The 14925-nt window shown below is 52.2% G+C and overlaps 1 protein-coding gene across 2 annotated transcripts in view; it reads left to right on the forward strand.

Moving 5' to 3' along the window:
- The window catches only part of SLIT3 (slit guidance ligand 3), a 560992-nt gene that overhangs the window by 450498 nt on the left and 95569 nt on the right, over positions 1–14925 (forward strand). For both annotated transcript variants that reach the window (XM_080675632.1, XM_080675633.1), the window contains 2 exons: positions 483–646; positions 8787–8928. In XM_080675632.1, the coding sequence (XP_080531758.1) occupies positions 483–646; positions 8787–8928 (306 nt within the window). The remainder of the gene's footprint in view (positions 1–482; positions 647–8786; positions 8929–14925) is intronic.

Below are 14925 nucleotides of genomic sequence, written 5' to 3' on the forward strand. Positions count from 1 at the left end.
GGATTACATGAGGGGGCCATTTAAGGGACGCTTGGAGAGAGATAGAAAGGCTGAAAGCACCTCAGATCTCAGCCCAGTGCCTCCATAGACTGTGGCATAGATGAAAACCTGTTTCAGGCCGTCAATAACGGGAGTGTGCAGGAGGCAGCTGATCGATGTTTCTCTCTTATCGATGTTTCTAACTCTCTATCCCTCTCCCTTCCTCTCTGTAAAAAAATCAATAAAATATTTTTTTTTAAAAAGGAAAAAGAAAAAGAAACTGTGAATTGCTCAGAACCCAGGAGGCATCCATGGGGCGGGGCCTGCATGTGGCAATGACTGTAGTTTGTGATTCAGCAACATTAGGGTTGAGACTCCTGTGGTGATTCCGTTGTGCAGAGGGGCACGCTCCCGGGGCTGCTGAGGGTATCACGCTGGAGAAAGGTTTGGCCCCCTCCGTTCAGCCTGTGACAGTGTCTTCCCTCTGTCCCTTCCTCTCCCAGGCGCCTCCACTCCAACCACCTGCACTGCGACTGCCACCTGGCCTGGCTCTCGGATTGGCTGCGACAGCGGCGGACGGTTGGCCAGTTCACACTCTGCATGGCGCCCGTGCACCTGAGGGGCTTCAATGTGGCAGACGTGCAGAAGAAGGAGTACGTGTGCCCAGGTGAGGCTGCCCCACCCGTAGGCTCTCCCTGACCCTGGCCTTGGACACCTGCCCAGCCCCGCAAGGTTTCCCCAGCACTCTGTAGTCACTTAAAGAGCCCTGGGGTGCCTCGAGGGGTTCCAAGAAAGAAGGTTTTTGTCATTTGTTGAAGGAAAAGGCTCAAAGAGCTCATGCGTCACTTTCTGTTAAGCCAGATCGTCCATCTGTGCTAAGAAACCTCACACTTGTTAGGCGCGTCAGCATTTGCTAAACAGGTTCCTGGCATCCAGTCGCTCACAGGAATTGGGAGACAGGACCACGGAGGCTTCGGCGTCAGCCTGTGTGGCTGGGAATCCTAGCTCTGCCCCTTACTAGGATGCGACTTTGGCAGGTTACCCAGCGTGTCTGCAAAGTGGAAATAATAATAGTACATAACTCAAGGAATGCCTGGGAGGATTGAGTGCAATAATGCATATAAAGCCGTGAGCATCTTACACAGTACTAGGTAAGAGCTAATAAGCGGAGCTTAATTATGATTGTGCATTGGGCCCACAGAAGGTGCTGAGCAAACATAAGCAGTTGACCTGTGGGCATTTGAAGTGTAACAGGAGCAGATTGTCGTGTAGCCCAGAAAACAGACTGTGCACAGATAACTGAGGCAGCGCTGATCTCCCGGGATGGAAGGCGGCTGAGAGACAGAGATCTCCCAGGATGGGAGGCGCCTGAGAGATGCACGAGGATGGAATAGCTTTTCAGCCTAGTCCTAAATTTGCTTGCTTGTTCAATTTTTACTTTTCATTGGCAGCCTCTAGTTCTACCAACTCTCCGTTTCTAGTGGAAAAAAAAAAAAAAAAAAGTAGAGCTAATCCCTTCGTTTTCTCTAGAAAAAAATAAAAAAGAGGACTCTCCTAGAAGCGTTCCTGAAACCCAGGAGCCCAGTCCCGGAGCTGGGGCCCAGCAGCCTCCTGAGGCTGGTGTTGGGGAGAAGGGTGGGGACGTGGCACTGTGGGGCTGCACTCTCACCTCCGGGACCGCCGCCGTGTTCAGTGTGGAAGGGGTTGGGCCGCATGTGCTGAGGGCCGGTGTGACCAGGGTGCAGATTGGCACTTGTGCCCATAGGCATGATTGCAATCTAGTAAGAATTTTCCATGAATTCAGCCGCATCGTGCTCTCTGCTGCTTGTTCCTGTCATGTCACTACTTCATCAAGTTCATTATCCAAAAACATTCAAACGTATCTCAGAGCAGCACCTCAATAATTTCCTATAGACGCCCACTCAGAAATCACTTCCCATCAAACACATTTAATACAACCGTTTATCACACGAGCACCAAACTCAAATATAGTGACTGTAATTACAGTAATTATTAGGCAGAGGAGACAATATCAGCGTAAGTGCCAGTGGAAGAAATAATTACAGAGTGCAGAAGTCACCCAAGAGCTAATGAGGTAAACTAATTAGAGAGAATGTTAAAACACACCAGGATAGGTGGTGCCAAGTTTAACGCTGCGCAGATGGCGAACGCGCTTCATCACGGAGGCACCACCCCGTCTGAGGAGTGGCAAGGCGTTGCTGACCCGGCAGCAGCCAGGATCCAGAGCCCAGGGGGGCAGGCTGACCCTTGTGGGTCCTGGACCTATCAGCACCCTGAATCCCCCTCCTGTGAAATGGCTCGATCACCCAGGCAGGGTAATGGGTACATAGGAGCATCCTTGTCACCTCCCCTGTTTATAGCAATGAGGCCCATGTGATGGTCCCTGCAGCTTCTTAGTGCAAAGCTAGGCATCTTTTGAGGACATGAGAATTTAGTCCACAGTTTCCAGACATGAACATGCTATTGATCTCCACCCTCTCACCATGGTATGAGTTTAGGGGAGCACCATACTGGGGCCCCAATCTGTGAGGGATTCTTTAGGTGCTTCCCAGGCTCTCGGGGGTGGAAGAGAGAATGCTGTGCAGGTTCTTTCTGGGAAGGTCGAAGGCAGACTTAATGGTCTGGGGGAGCTGGAGAGAGCTGTTTTCATGTACTAACCACCCCACACACACGCTGCCGGGGGTTCAGGCCCCACTCTGTAGCAGAGCCCAGCAGGCCACCTGGATGAGGCAGTTTTGTGCAAACCCAATTATGGTTGTTTTAGCTCCTCGTTCAAGCTCTTCCCCCAATAACTTGTGGGAGGAAGACTTCAACCAATAAAGGGGGGCAAGGCCATCTCTTCAAAAGTTGAGGTTATCTGCTCAGGAGAATAGAAAGACTTGGGGCACCAATCAGCCATCCCTGCATGTTGCTCCATCACCTGCACCCATCGGGGCAGCACAGAAAACCTCCCCAGGCCCTTCGATGGTATCAAAAAATCCATCAAACACAGGACCACGGAGACAGGAGAGCACTTTCATCTCAGCCTGTGAGGGCCTCCTGCCCGAGTCCCTGATGTTTCCCTTAGAATTAAGTGCACTGCCCAGCTCCTCTCCATACGGCCCTGGCTGCGGGCTCGTTCTCACTCCGGCTAACCCAGAAATCCTCTAGCAGTGCACTTCCACAAAACCCATCTCCTCTGTTGACTGTCCCCTTCCAATCCAAGGCATTTACTTTTTCCTCTGGGGAATCAACTGGGAACTTTTCACAGGGGTGAGGGACTCTATCTTATTTTACTTCCTATTTGTGTTTTTTCTGTGATCTACAACCGGACTGCTTGGTTTCCTTCAGCTAATGCTGCAACGATTTCTCCGTTAGCTTTTCTTGCTCAAGCGGAAGGTTAGGGCACAGGACGAGGAGAGTCCCCGGTCCCTGTTCCGTGGGCCTGGCTAGACTGGGGCTGGGTCTGAGTTCACATAACAGCCCAGAGAAAAGGCTCTGCTCTAGCCATTACTCGGCTCATGCGATGTGAGTTGCAAGATGTTGTTTTGTTGTTTCCATCCTTACCTAAGGGGCTTTGTGGTGGTTTACACCCTAAGCTTTATCTTCCTTGTGTCGATTTCCTGGTACCTTGATCTGAGAAAGTGTTTACCGGTCCCTCTTTGTAAATCAAGGGGCTTAGTTAAACATCTGACCTCCTGAGTCAATGCCTCTTTCCTCTGAACAGCTTCACACTCATCCGGTTGTACCATTTCCCACGCATCTGCCCTCGGCCTTTGAATGTGAGATATCTTTTCAGGAAGATTAAGCTTGACTTCTAGTAAGGAGGGGCCTCTCAACAAACATATTCTTATTTATTATTAAAAATGAAATGGGTGTATCTCCCTGGAAACAAGAAACGTCCCCCTTATATTTTTAAATTTAGGGACCAGTTACTAAGTATAAAGATAATTAAGGTAAGCCTGACTGACCGCCTATCTCCTTAGGAGGTTTTAATTAAAACCCCATAATTGGACATTGGGAGGATGAGATTATTAGGTTTATAGCCATTCCCAAAATTATCATGCCTCTGGTATTTAAATCGCGTTCATTTATATGCTCATCATAATTGCTCGAGTCCCATTGTCATCACAGCCTGTTGTTGGCTTTCGAAAGGCCAGAGGCCAACAGGGATGCTTAATTTGAATGCTGGAGTTAATTTGTTTCCACATGCTCACAAGGCATTGGACTCTTCAGCTCTGTGCGTTCCTCTGGGTGACATTCTCTGTAAAGACAGAAAGAAATAAACACGGCCCAGCACAGGCGTGCCCAGCCACTGCCTTGTGGCTCACGCGGCCGTGTGTCAGCCAAGCTGCCTCCTCCCACTCCCGAGGCTCCGAGGCTGTGAGGGCCTTCGATTCCAGGGCAGTAAAGAGAGGCGCTGGCTGTCTTTTGGCAGAGGTGATGGTAAGAACACATGCTGGGCAGTTTGCTTAACCTCCCTATTCTTTCGTTTCCTCATCAGTCTAATGGAATAATAGCACAGAGCCTCCGTCCTGGCTTTTATGAGGATCAAGTGGGATCTTCTATACACAGCCCTTGATGCAGTATCTGGCACGTAGGACACACCCTGCACCGCGAGCTGCTTTTAGGAGAATGGTGGTAATTTTTAGCTTGGGCACCACCGTGTCCTTGGGCAGGAACTCTCTCTCAGGGCTCCGGTCCCTCACCATCTCCATAGCCCTTCCTGGAGTGAAGTTCAATGGCCTTTGCCCCACCATCTGGGCAGAGAAGGTAGGGCCTTCGCTTTTAGCACGATGATCATCCGCATCTGCCAATGAGGAGAACACTGATGAAGCCCGGAGCGTCTCCCTGGTCTTCCCCCTGCCTTTCCTGCCTCTTGGGACTAGAGGGGGTGCAGTCAGCAGAGACAGGATCCTCAGTGCCCCGTCCAGGCTGGCAGTCATGGCGCTCTCCCTGTGAGAGCTCTGGCTGGGAGCACACTCCCACCCTCGATCACCAAGTGCCTTCCCCGCACCACCCTCAGCATGCATGGCCGGGAAAGGCTGGGAGCGATGGACCTTCTGAAGGAGTTTGGTGCAGGGCCTAGGACGCCCTGACCGTGTGGGTGAGCCAGGCGCCCAGTGAGCTGGGGGCGGGCAGGTGGCCTTGGCAAGCACTGAGAGCTCTGGTAGAAAGCCTTTGACCTCAGGCACGGGAGTCCCATCTACCAGAGCCCCTCCCGCTCCCCACTCTGTGGCTGACCCTGTTGACCAGAGCCCAGGGCACTCGGGATTCAGGGGGCCTCCCCCAGGCCCTTCCAGGAGGACCTCTCACCCCCACGTCCACAGGGCTTCTGTGCCAACTGCATCCATGGATTCATCCTCTCGCTCCCCAAGGCCTGGTTACGGAGACGGTGCTTCCTGCCGAGCCCTGTTTTAGGCACAGAGGTCGAACAGGAAGGAGACAGACACGGTCACTGCCCTGGTAGAACTGACATCTAGACCAGTGGTCAGCAAACTCATTCGTCAACAGAGCCAAATATCAACAGTACAACAATTGAAATTTCTTTTGAGAGCCAAATTTTTTAAACTTAAACTTCTTCTAACGCCACTTCTTCAAAATAGACTCGCCCAGGCCGTGGTATTTTGTGGAAGAGCCACACTCAAGGGGCCAAAGAGTCACATGTGGCTCACGAGCCAGTTTGCCGACCACGGATCTAGACTCAGTCTGTCCAGAGGCAGAGCTAAGGGGAGAGGCTTCTGCCGGCTCCACCCTCAGAGCCCAGATGGGCAGGGCTCGGTCCATCAGGCGCTGACCATCTTCAGCCTGCGGTGTTCTGTCCGTTTCTACAGGAGAGCGATGCCCTCCCTGTGTGTGGATGCCCGGCTGGGGCGCTGCCAGCCAGGTGCTCTCCGGGGCTATAATTACCTCTCTGAGTAATGAAAGGTGTTGTTAGTGACCTTGTTAAGGATTGTTTTCAAAGGCTTTTTTAAAAGCCTTGACAACACCCCTTGAAATGGCGCTCAGGCTGCCTGCAGGACAGAGCCACCCTGCGTGGGACCGGTTCCTTCCCAGGGGACGAAGGCTGCAGCCTGGTCCGCTTTAAACAGAACCGACTTCAGCATCGGAGTGCGAGCGGCTGTGAAATACTCTGTTTCAGAACTTCCAGTTACCCTGATGAGCCCTTGAGTGTAATGCCTCCCCCGCTTTCTTCTGAAACACCCCAACCACGTGATACTGACAGATCAAAGAGGGACAGCCATCTGATACCCTCCCCTCGGTGGATGGGCAGGAGCTCAGACTGGCCTCTGAGGAGCCCTGGCATTTCCCCACCAGGAAGACCCGGGTGTGGCCATGGTCCCTGGCGCTGTCAGGTGCGCTTGCCCCTTGGTGTTCAGGGTCAGGCCTGGCAGTTCTCTCTGGGGAGCCCCATCTGCACTGGTAAAGCCCTGACATCTGGAGCCAGGCGTCCCACCACCCCGGGATGTGGGAGAGGGATAGGAGCCTTCACACGGGGATCCTCTTTGCCACCCGCTAAGACAGGTGCGCAGGGGAGGGGGATGCGCTGGGAGGTGTCTTAGTCCTTCTGCTTCCAGTTTCCGAAGAACGGGAATAGTCTGTCTTTAGGCCCAGGAAGGACTTCCGAAGTCTGCGATGCAAAGCCTTATCCACCGAGATGGTAGCAAAAAGCTCAGAGGGGGTCCTGCAGGCCGTTGTTGAAACAGTAATAAGAATAGCAACAACATTAACAACAACAAGCATTCCTAAGCGCTGACTCTGTGCTGTACATTCTTCTAAACCAGGGATGGGCAAACTTTTTGACTCGAGGGCCACAATGGGTTCTTAAACTGGACCGGAGGGCCAGAACAAAAGCATGGATGGAGTGTTTGTGTGAACTAATATAAATTCAAAGTAAAGGAGCGGAGGGGAGAGCAAGAGAACCCTCTGCTCTTTCGGCTCCACCCGAATGGGCCGGATCCAGCCCGCGGGCCGTAGTTTGCCCACGGCTGTTCTAAACACTTCACATGCATTAACTTCCTTTGCCTTCTCAACAGAACCATGCTACCAAATAAGCATTGCCATTTCCCCCCGTTTCACAGATGGGAAAACTGAGGCACAGGGACAGGAGGAGGAGGTGATAGAACTAGGATTCAAATTGAGGCAATGGGACTGCAGAGCCCACACTCTCAGTCACTCGCCCTCCCCTTCCTGACCCAAGGTTCAGGCAGGCTGGCTGTCTGGGCTGCCATTTTCCCAGAAATGTCAAGCCTTTCCCAGGTTGAAGCAAAGCCAGGGTCACTCTCTCTCAGAGGATGAATGTTGTAGTTGGGGGCTTAGTGTAAGTCGTCATCACTCTGGCATTTTCCACGGTCTCCACTGGGTCCACTAGTGTGACACCAGAGAGTTTGAAGTCCTTGTACCCTAGACAGGAATCTTTTTTCAAATGTCCAGCTAAGACGATGCTTTTTTAAGTGTGCGTGTGGGCTGGCATCAAGGCATCAAGTTGAGTCTCTGCAGAAGGGCCACCCCCAGGTGGGACTAGTGAGCATGGAGGGCGGACCCTCCACTTCAAGGCTCATTCAATGTCCGAAGGAGGACTTGCCCGAGACCCAGTCGGTCCTGTGATTCAACTGCTCTAGCTAGACCCACCCTGCTTCCCCTCAGCTCCTCCAGTGGACAGAGGCCAGACTCCCACCGTTCTTCCCTGTGTTCATGCCCTGCGCCTGCCCAGTGAGGAGGTCTGCGGCGTTAGTCTGAGTGTGGTCCTGCCCGCGGCCCTCTGCTCCGGGAGGAGGGACGTGGGCAGGCTCAGGGTCGCCCAGCTGGACGCAGCAGGCCTGGGACAAAGTCTGGGAGGGCCGTTGGGCTGTGTCTGCCTTTGGGACCTCAATGTCCACATTTGAAAAACTAACCACAGGTTTGAGATCCTGACCTCACTTTGAAGAACTAATCCTATTTGAAAACTTACCTAATGTCTTTTCAAAGCGTTCGCCTTCACTTCTCGTGCTAGAGGTTCAGTGTGACCACCACGGGGCGTGACTGAGATCGCGTGCCGGAATCTCGAGTTAGTGTGTGACGCGTATGTTTATCTACACTCGCCTTCTGAGTGAGCCCCTCCGATGCCAGTTTCTTGGGTTTTTGCCACTTTGGTTGAAATTCACACTAGTTCTCGACTGACGCAAAATTAAGAGCTGACTCCAAAAGACAAGGTAACTTACTTGCCTTTTTCTAATGCGGCGAGTTTTGTTAGCTCGTTCTCTGTATGTAAACGCTGTTTGTAAGGGCCTTGGATGGCACCGCTGACGACTGTGTTGACACTGGACACCAATGCCCCACCCGGGGATGTGCACCCACCTTTCTTCCTCCCACTGGTTTAGACAGTGACTTCCAGACACTAGAGGAAGGAATGAAGGTGTGTCTATATTCAGCATCCACGTCCCAGGTAAACTCCAACACCCCCCTAACCCCCGGGGTCACCAGACATGGGGCACTCTGAGACAGTAGTCCCAGGGTCAGCTCGTGGCATATTTTTGTGCGTGGTTGACTCAGAGAGCAGCTCTTTCTCTGAAAGATGAGGGTGATAGGCTGACAGAGCAGGTGGAACAATCCAGAAATAGTCAGGTCAAGGGCAGCATCTCTCCTCCTGGCTGAATGTGCAACCAGAGGCAGCTGTGTCTGCAAGATGCGGACGATGTCTGCTGGTGATCGTTTTCCAAGTAGCTTACCACGTAGTGCCACCTCATTGGGTAGCTGGTGAAGGGGCCCAGGAGCCCATTCGACTCCTGACACTGACACGAGTTGACCGCTGTGCTCTGGCCCCACAGGCCCCCACTCGGAGCCTCCATCCTGCAATGCCAACTCCATCTCCTGCCCTTCGGCCTGCACCTGTAGCAATAACATCGTGGACTGCCGGGGGAAGGGCTTGACGGAGATCCCCGCCAACCTGCCAGAGGGCATCGTCGAAATGTAAGTGCCCCGTCCGCCACCCCTGTCTCAGCCAATTCTCCAGGAGCCGGCAGCGTTGAGCTGTGAGAGCTGACTGTTAAAAGCACTTAGGGATCTCTCTGCTATCCTATAGGCTTTCCCAGCTATGCACGTCAGTGCTCAGGAGCATGGACTAGCCCTAGCTGGTCTGGCTTACTGGTTAGAGTGTCAGCCCCAGGACTGAAGGGTCACAGGTTCGATCCCCGGCTCTGATTGGGGCACGTGTGGGAGGCAACATCGCTGTCTTGGTCTCTCTTGTCTCTCCCCCTCCCTGTCACTCTCTCTAAAAATCAGTGGGGGTGGGGGTGGGGGGAAATACCCTCTGGTGAGGATTAACAAATAAACAAAAAGAGAGCACAGACTCTAGAGCAGTAAGTGCTGGCCCGTGGTAGCCTACCTATTTGTGTAAATGAAGTTTTATTGGCACACAGCCATGCTCGGTTGTTTACATATCGTGTCTGGCTGTTCAGGAAGGCAGGAGTGAGCCGTTAGGCCCAGCGGCCTGATATGCCCTGTTTGGTCCTTTGTAGTAGAAGTTTGTCAGCCCCGCCCGGGCCCCCTGTGATTACCTCCTGGCTCCCCCGGTTACTAAGAGGGAAGGGGGAGAACTTTGGGCAAAAGGATTGCTCTTTCTCATCTTTAGTTTCCTCTTCGGTAGTAACATGACAATGACCTATCCTCGATGGCTCGCTGTGAAACTGAGTGGAATGCTTTGTGTGAGCTCTGCATGCAATCCGAGCACGTGGGTGGTGCCCAGACGGTGGTGGTGGGCAGAACCCGGGTGAGGAGCTGGTGTCACAGCCGCGCCCTTGCGCCCGAGACTGAGCCCTCCGTCATTTCAGATCTGATGGTCGTCCTCTAGATGGTCTTTACGTGGGGACAAGATGGTGCATGTTCATGTGTGTGCACAGATCTCCCAATTCCCAGTAAAATAGGTTTGCCCACATAGCTCCACCTCATCCCTCTTCCCTCTGCTGAGAACATGGCCCACATCTCATTCTGAATCGAGCAGAGGGGCAGTCAGCATTGACCCCGAGATCACGCTATATGACAATAACTGTTTTCATTTATGCATTCACCTTTGGGTGACTTTATTAAAAACATGATTAGAGCCCTAACCAGTTTGGCTCAGTGGATAGAGTGGCCGCCTGCGGACTGAAGGGTCCCAGGTTTGATTCCGGTCAAGGGCATGTACCTTGGTAGCGGGCACATCCCCAGTGGTGGGGGTGCAGGAGGCAACTGATTGATGTTTCTCTCTCATCGATGTTTCTAACTCTCTATCCCTCTCCCTTCCTCTCTAAAAAATCAATAAAATATATTTTAAAAAACATGATTAGATGAAACCCCTCCAAATAAGAGACACATATTTCCCTCATTTCTCTGCTTCATCTTCTTCTCCTCCTTTCCTTTCTCCCCCTCCTCCTCCTTCTTCTCCTCCTCATCCTCTTCCTCTTTCTCCTCTTCCTCCTCTGCATGCCCTGTGTTCCCAACGATGGCCATTGACTCTTCCATTCATACATTTTTTTAACAAATATCTATTGTGGGCTCGCTGTGTTCCAGCCATTGTTCTGTACTTGGGGAGCATCAACAAACAGATAAAATTTCTGCTTTCATGGTGCTTGCATTCCAGTGGTGGGGAGAGTGTGATAAACAATAAACAAAGCAGAGTAAATTAGATGATGTGCTAGAAGGTGGTAGGTTCTATGGAAAAAAACAAGGAAAGGATTTGAGGTAAATGAGACCCCAAAAAGTGAATGTCTGGAGGAAGAGTGTTGTGGGGAGAGGGAAGCGCAGGTGCAGAGGCCCTGAGGTAGGGTGTGCCTGCTGTACCAGAAGCCCGTGTGGAGGAAACAGTGGGGAGTGTTGGGGGATGACTCAGGGGGATAAGAGGGACCAAATCCTGGAAGCATTTTAAGGACTTTGGTTTCACCCTGATTGACTTACAACCGTGGCGCTTCCGTTTCTTCTTGCTCCATCTGCTCTGCCAGCTTGTCTCTGATTTCCTTTAACACTTTCCTCCCCAGCCCCAGTGGACACAATCTGTGCCTCCACACCCTTCCTGTAGTCCAGAGCTAGCTAGCAAAGTGTCCTTCTAACCTGATCCCCTCCCGTTCTGAGGCCTTCGCCCACCTTCACTCAGCCCTCAGCCTTCCTTTCAGCAAGAATCCTCAATGGCTTCCTCACGTTTTACTGTGACTCTCCTTCGCTCCCCCTGGCCCACGGCTCTGGCCTCGAAGGCCCTCTTTCTGTGGATTCCCTTAGATCTCGGCGCCTCTTCTGCTCATACTTCATGCTCATTCCCTTTATTCTTGTCCTTATTCGCTTCCCCTTCTGCACCCTGTTCCCTTCTCTTCTCCCTCCCGTGATTCATTCCCCCCCTTCCCTCTCTCTCTCCCCACCATGGTCTTCCCACTTCTCCTCCCAGCCACATTGCTCTCTCCACCCAGCTAACCTTTACAAGAGCCCTCCCCCTTCCCTCTCCATCATGCCAAGGTAGGACCCTGGGCCTCCCGAGATGGATGGGTGTTCAAGACAGGATTCCTGCCAACAGCCATGTCATTTCAGATTCCCACGGATCCTTCCTTTCTGCCCCATCTGCCAGGTTTTCTCTTTGGCAGGCACAGATCCCCCCTTGACCAGGCCTCAAACCACAGCTGATGAAAGAGGCCAGTCGAGGAGGTCAAGCTGTAGCCGTTGGCCCTCTCCCCACCCCTGACTCAGGAGCTCGCAGCCTGCCCCCCTCCTCGCCTGCTCCTCGTCTCTGAACCTCGGAGGCACACAGCTCAGGTGTGTGGGAGAGAAATTGGAGATATCCATGTAGGAGGTGGGACTCAGGCAGGCCAGGCCATAGCCAGGCTGTTGACTGGCACCTGGACATCGAATTTTAGAGGGAATGTTAACAAGCTAGAACAGCGGTTTCCAAAAGGCTCCCTAGTTAGTACTGAATCTTTTCTTATTTGGATAAAGTGAGAAAAACAAAACCAACTGGATGTTTTTCCCATTGAGCAAAAATATTCTACTTACAGGAAGGTCCTTTATTATAAATTCCTGGACTTCCTATTTCTGTTATTGTTGTTATTAAAAAATACCCTTGCCCTAGCTGGTTTGGCTCAGTGGATAGAGGGTCAGCCTGCGGACTAAAGGGTCCCAGGTTCGATTCCGGTCAAGGGCAAATGCCCGGGGTTGCGGGCTTGATCCCCAGTGGGGGGCATGGAGGAGGCAGCCGATCAATGATTCTCTCTCATCATTGATGTTTCTGTCTCTCTCTCCCTCTCCCTTCTCTGAAATCAATAAAAATATATTTTAAAAAAATACCCTTTACTTTGTAAAATGATGGCCATTTGAAAGCAGAATATGTGTGAGTGTGTATGTCTTAAATGTGTTTAATTATATGTGTAATTATTATATAATTGTAAATGCATGTTTCTATATAAATATGTATTATGTCTGACACAGAGAGAAAGAGAGAGAGAGATTGCCTTAATTGGCGAAATAAAAGCTCTTTAACCACTTAGCCTGTGAAATCCAAAAGTCTGGAAATGACCAGTTTAGCTAGAATGTTTCCAAAAATAAGCAACTGCAGACAGCAGCCAGGTTCTTAAAAGTGGAGGCCAGGGATGCAGGCAAACCCCCGCGTTCTATCTGCAGCCCTGACTTGTCGCCATTGACAAATAACCTTTCTGAGTCTTGGTTTTCTCAATTGAAAAGCAGAGGCTACCGGCACCCTCTTACTGATTCTTGTGGGGGGGAGTGAATGGATGCTGTCACATGCTTAGCATTGGGCCTGGCACCTGAGATACACTGCCTTAACGATGGCTGTCACTTGACTACTACAATTAGTACTACTGCATTGAGCCTGGGGGTGGCTCATCTCCACGCACATGTATGGGGACTTGCAAATAAGGCTGCCCCTGCCCCTGCCCTTGCCCCTGGGGCACCCGGGCCCACCAGATTGCCCAGGACTTCCCTTGCTGCATTTGCCTCATTCCCTTCTGTGATGCAATGAAGCTGAGGCATCAGAGTCGGTGAGGCAAGACTCTATGGTCGGTGGGGAGAACTTTAGGGGAGACCTGCTCGCTCCTAAAGGCAACAAAGCCGGGGCTCAGGGTCCTGTGTGGTGGCTCAAATGTCTTTCAAGCCGCTGAAATGCATCGCCTTGGCAGTGAGAGTAGCCCCAGCAGGTGGGGGAGGCTGACAGATGAGAAAAACGGGAGTGGAGAGTGAAACTGCAGGCTGCACCCCAGGATGACTAGGAAGTGTCTGATTTATCATCCCAAAGTCAGCCGAATGTGACTTCTTCTCCTTCTGCCGCCTCGTGTTCACAGCCACCTCCACAACTCATATTTCTCCCTCTCCCTCAGGATGCTTGGCACCAAGTCAGACTCTGTACTCCCGACTCTCGATTCTTAGCTGGTAGTGATGCTCTTAACCTTGGGAGGGGTTCTGTACTCGCCAACATTTTGGGTTGTGAGGAGCTCTCTCTCGTGCAAGGCCATCTGGCAGCCTCTTTTAGATTCTTTTCAGAGGCAGAGCAGCTCGGAGGAGTGAGTGCTGGTCTCCCCCCACAGCAGAGCCAGTTCCTCTAAAAATAGCTCTCTTCCCCAGAGCCCGCAGTGAGACGGTTCACAGCAAACGTTCCTCGAAACGGAGGAGCTCCCAGCCGGCCGTTCCTGCTGCTCCCACTCACTTCTCTGAACCAGCTCCAGCCCCCAGCAGGGACTGGGGAGAGCCCGATCCCCCATGTTTCCTATTCTGTCACCTTCAGCCCACCTCCTGGGTCCTCACTCCAGCCCTCAGCAGGGACAGTTCTGGGGAGAGCCTGATCCCCCATGTTTCCTGTTCTGTCACCTTTAGCCCTCCTCCTGGATCCTCAGGGCTTCAGAGGGGCCGTCTGTACCCGGAGCCCCATCTTCTTCCATTTTTGCTCCGTACCCCACAGTGTCCGCCAGTGCCTCGGGTCTTCGCTAGAACAGGGCAGTGTGTTTGGTGGGTTTCGGGGTCAATTATAAGTGAAAGCATCCAGGGGCAGTCACCCCACCCTCCACCTAGCCTCACCTCAACCCCGGTGTCCATCTGGGCTGGGGAGATAGCAGCTTCACAAAAGCACCTCTCCCCTCCCCCTGTGACACTGTCTGCAGGGGTTTGAAAAGAGAGAAAGACCTGAGCAACAGCAACAGAAGAGCAGCCAAGAGACCAGAAAGGCTGCCGGGCTCTGGAAATCGCTGGCACCGTGAGTCCCGAGAGCCCCAGGTTTCTGCGGGTCTGCCACGGAAAGGGGGCAGGGGGCGGGGGGCGCAGGAGGAGAAGGGGAAACCGATCGGGCAGCAGAATAAGGCAGCGCCTCGGGATAAACAGTCCTGAGTGCGAATCCTGGCTCCGCGTCTTACTCGGGGCACGTTTCTCTAACATCTCCTGCCTCACCCAGTTCCCCGCTTTGAAAAATGGAGCTCATGGTATCTGCTAGAGATTTTCTATGAAGATTAAATAACATAACATGTAGAAAGTAGCACAGTGTTTGGAATCTAAATGGGATCTAAAAAGAAAAAACTTAGGCGCATGCATACATATAGGACATGATAGAATGATTAGGCTCAAGTTCCCACACTATTTATTCTTCATTCATTTTTTCTACAATGAAGAAAAATGTCCCCTGTTGGAGGCCTCTGAGCATGTGCATATAGTAGGAGCAGACTCGGCTCTGCGTCGGTCCCTCTGTTCCTGCCGGTGACGCCAGTTGTTCTGCAGAGCAGCTTAGCAACAGCTCAGGCCACAGATGCCCGCATCCTCATCGCTGCTGTTACCAAGCACACAACCTCAGTAGGGATGCCTAGGACTCACTGCCTGTCTGCAGAACCACCAGGAGCAGAGGTAGAGGAAGGAGAGGTCAGGAATATGACCTTGACGCGACCTCCCCTCAGCCCTATTCCAGGTGCAGAGGAGCACCAGGAATGGGGCCTCTGGGCTTTGCGATGTTGCCTT

This window comes from Plecotus auritus, assembly GCF_963455305.1.
Source record: "Plecotus auritus genome assembly, chromosome: 6".
Lineage (NCBI taxonomy): Eukaryota > Metazoa > Chordata > Mammalia > Chiroptera > Vespertilionidae > Plecotus > Plecotus auritus.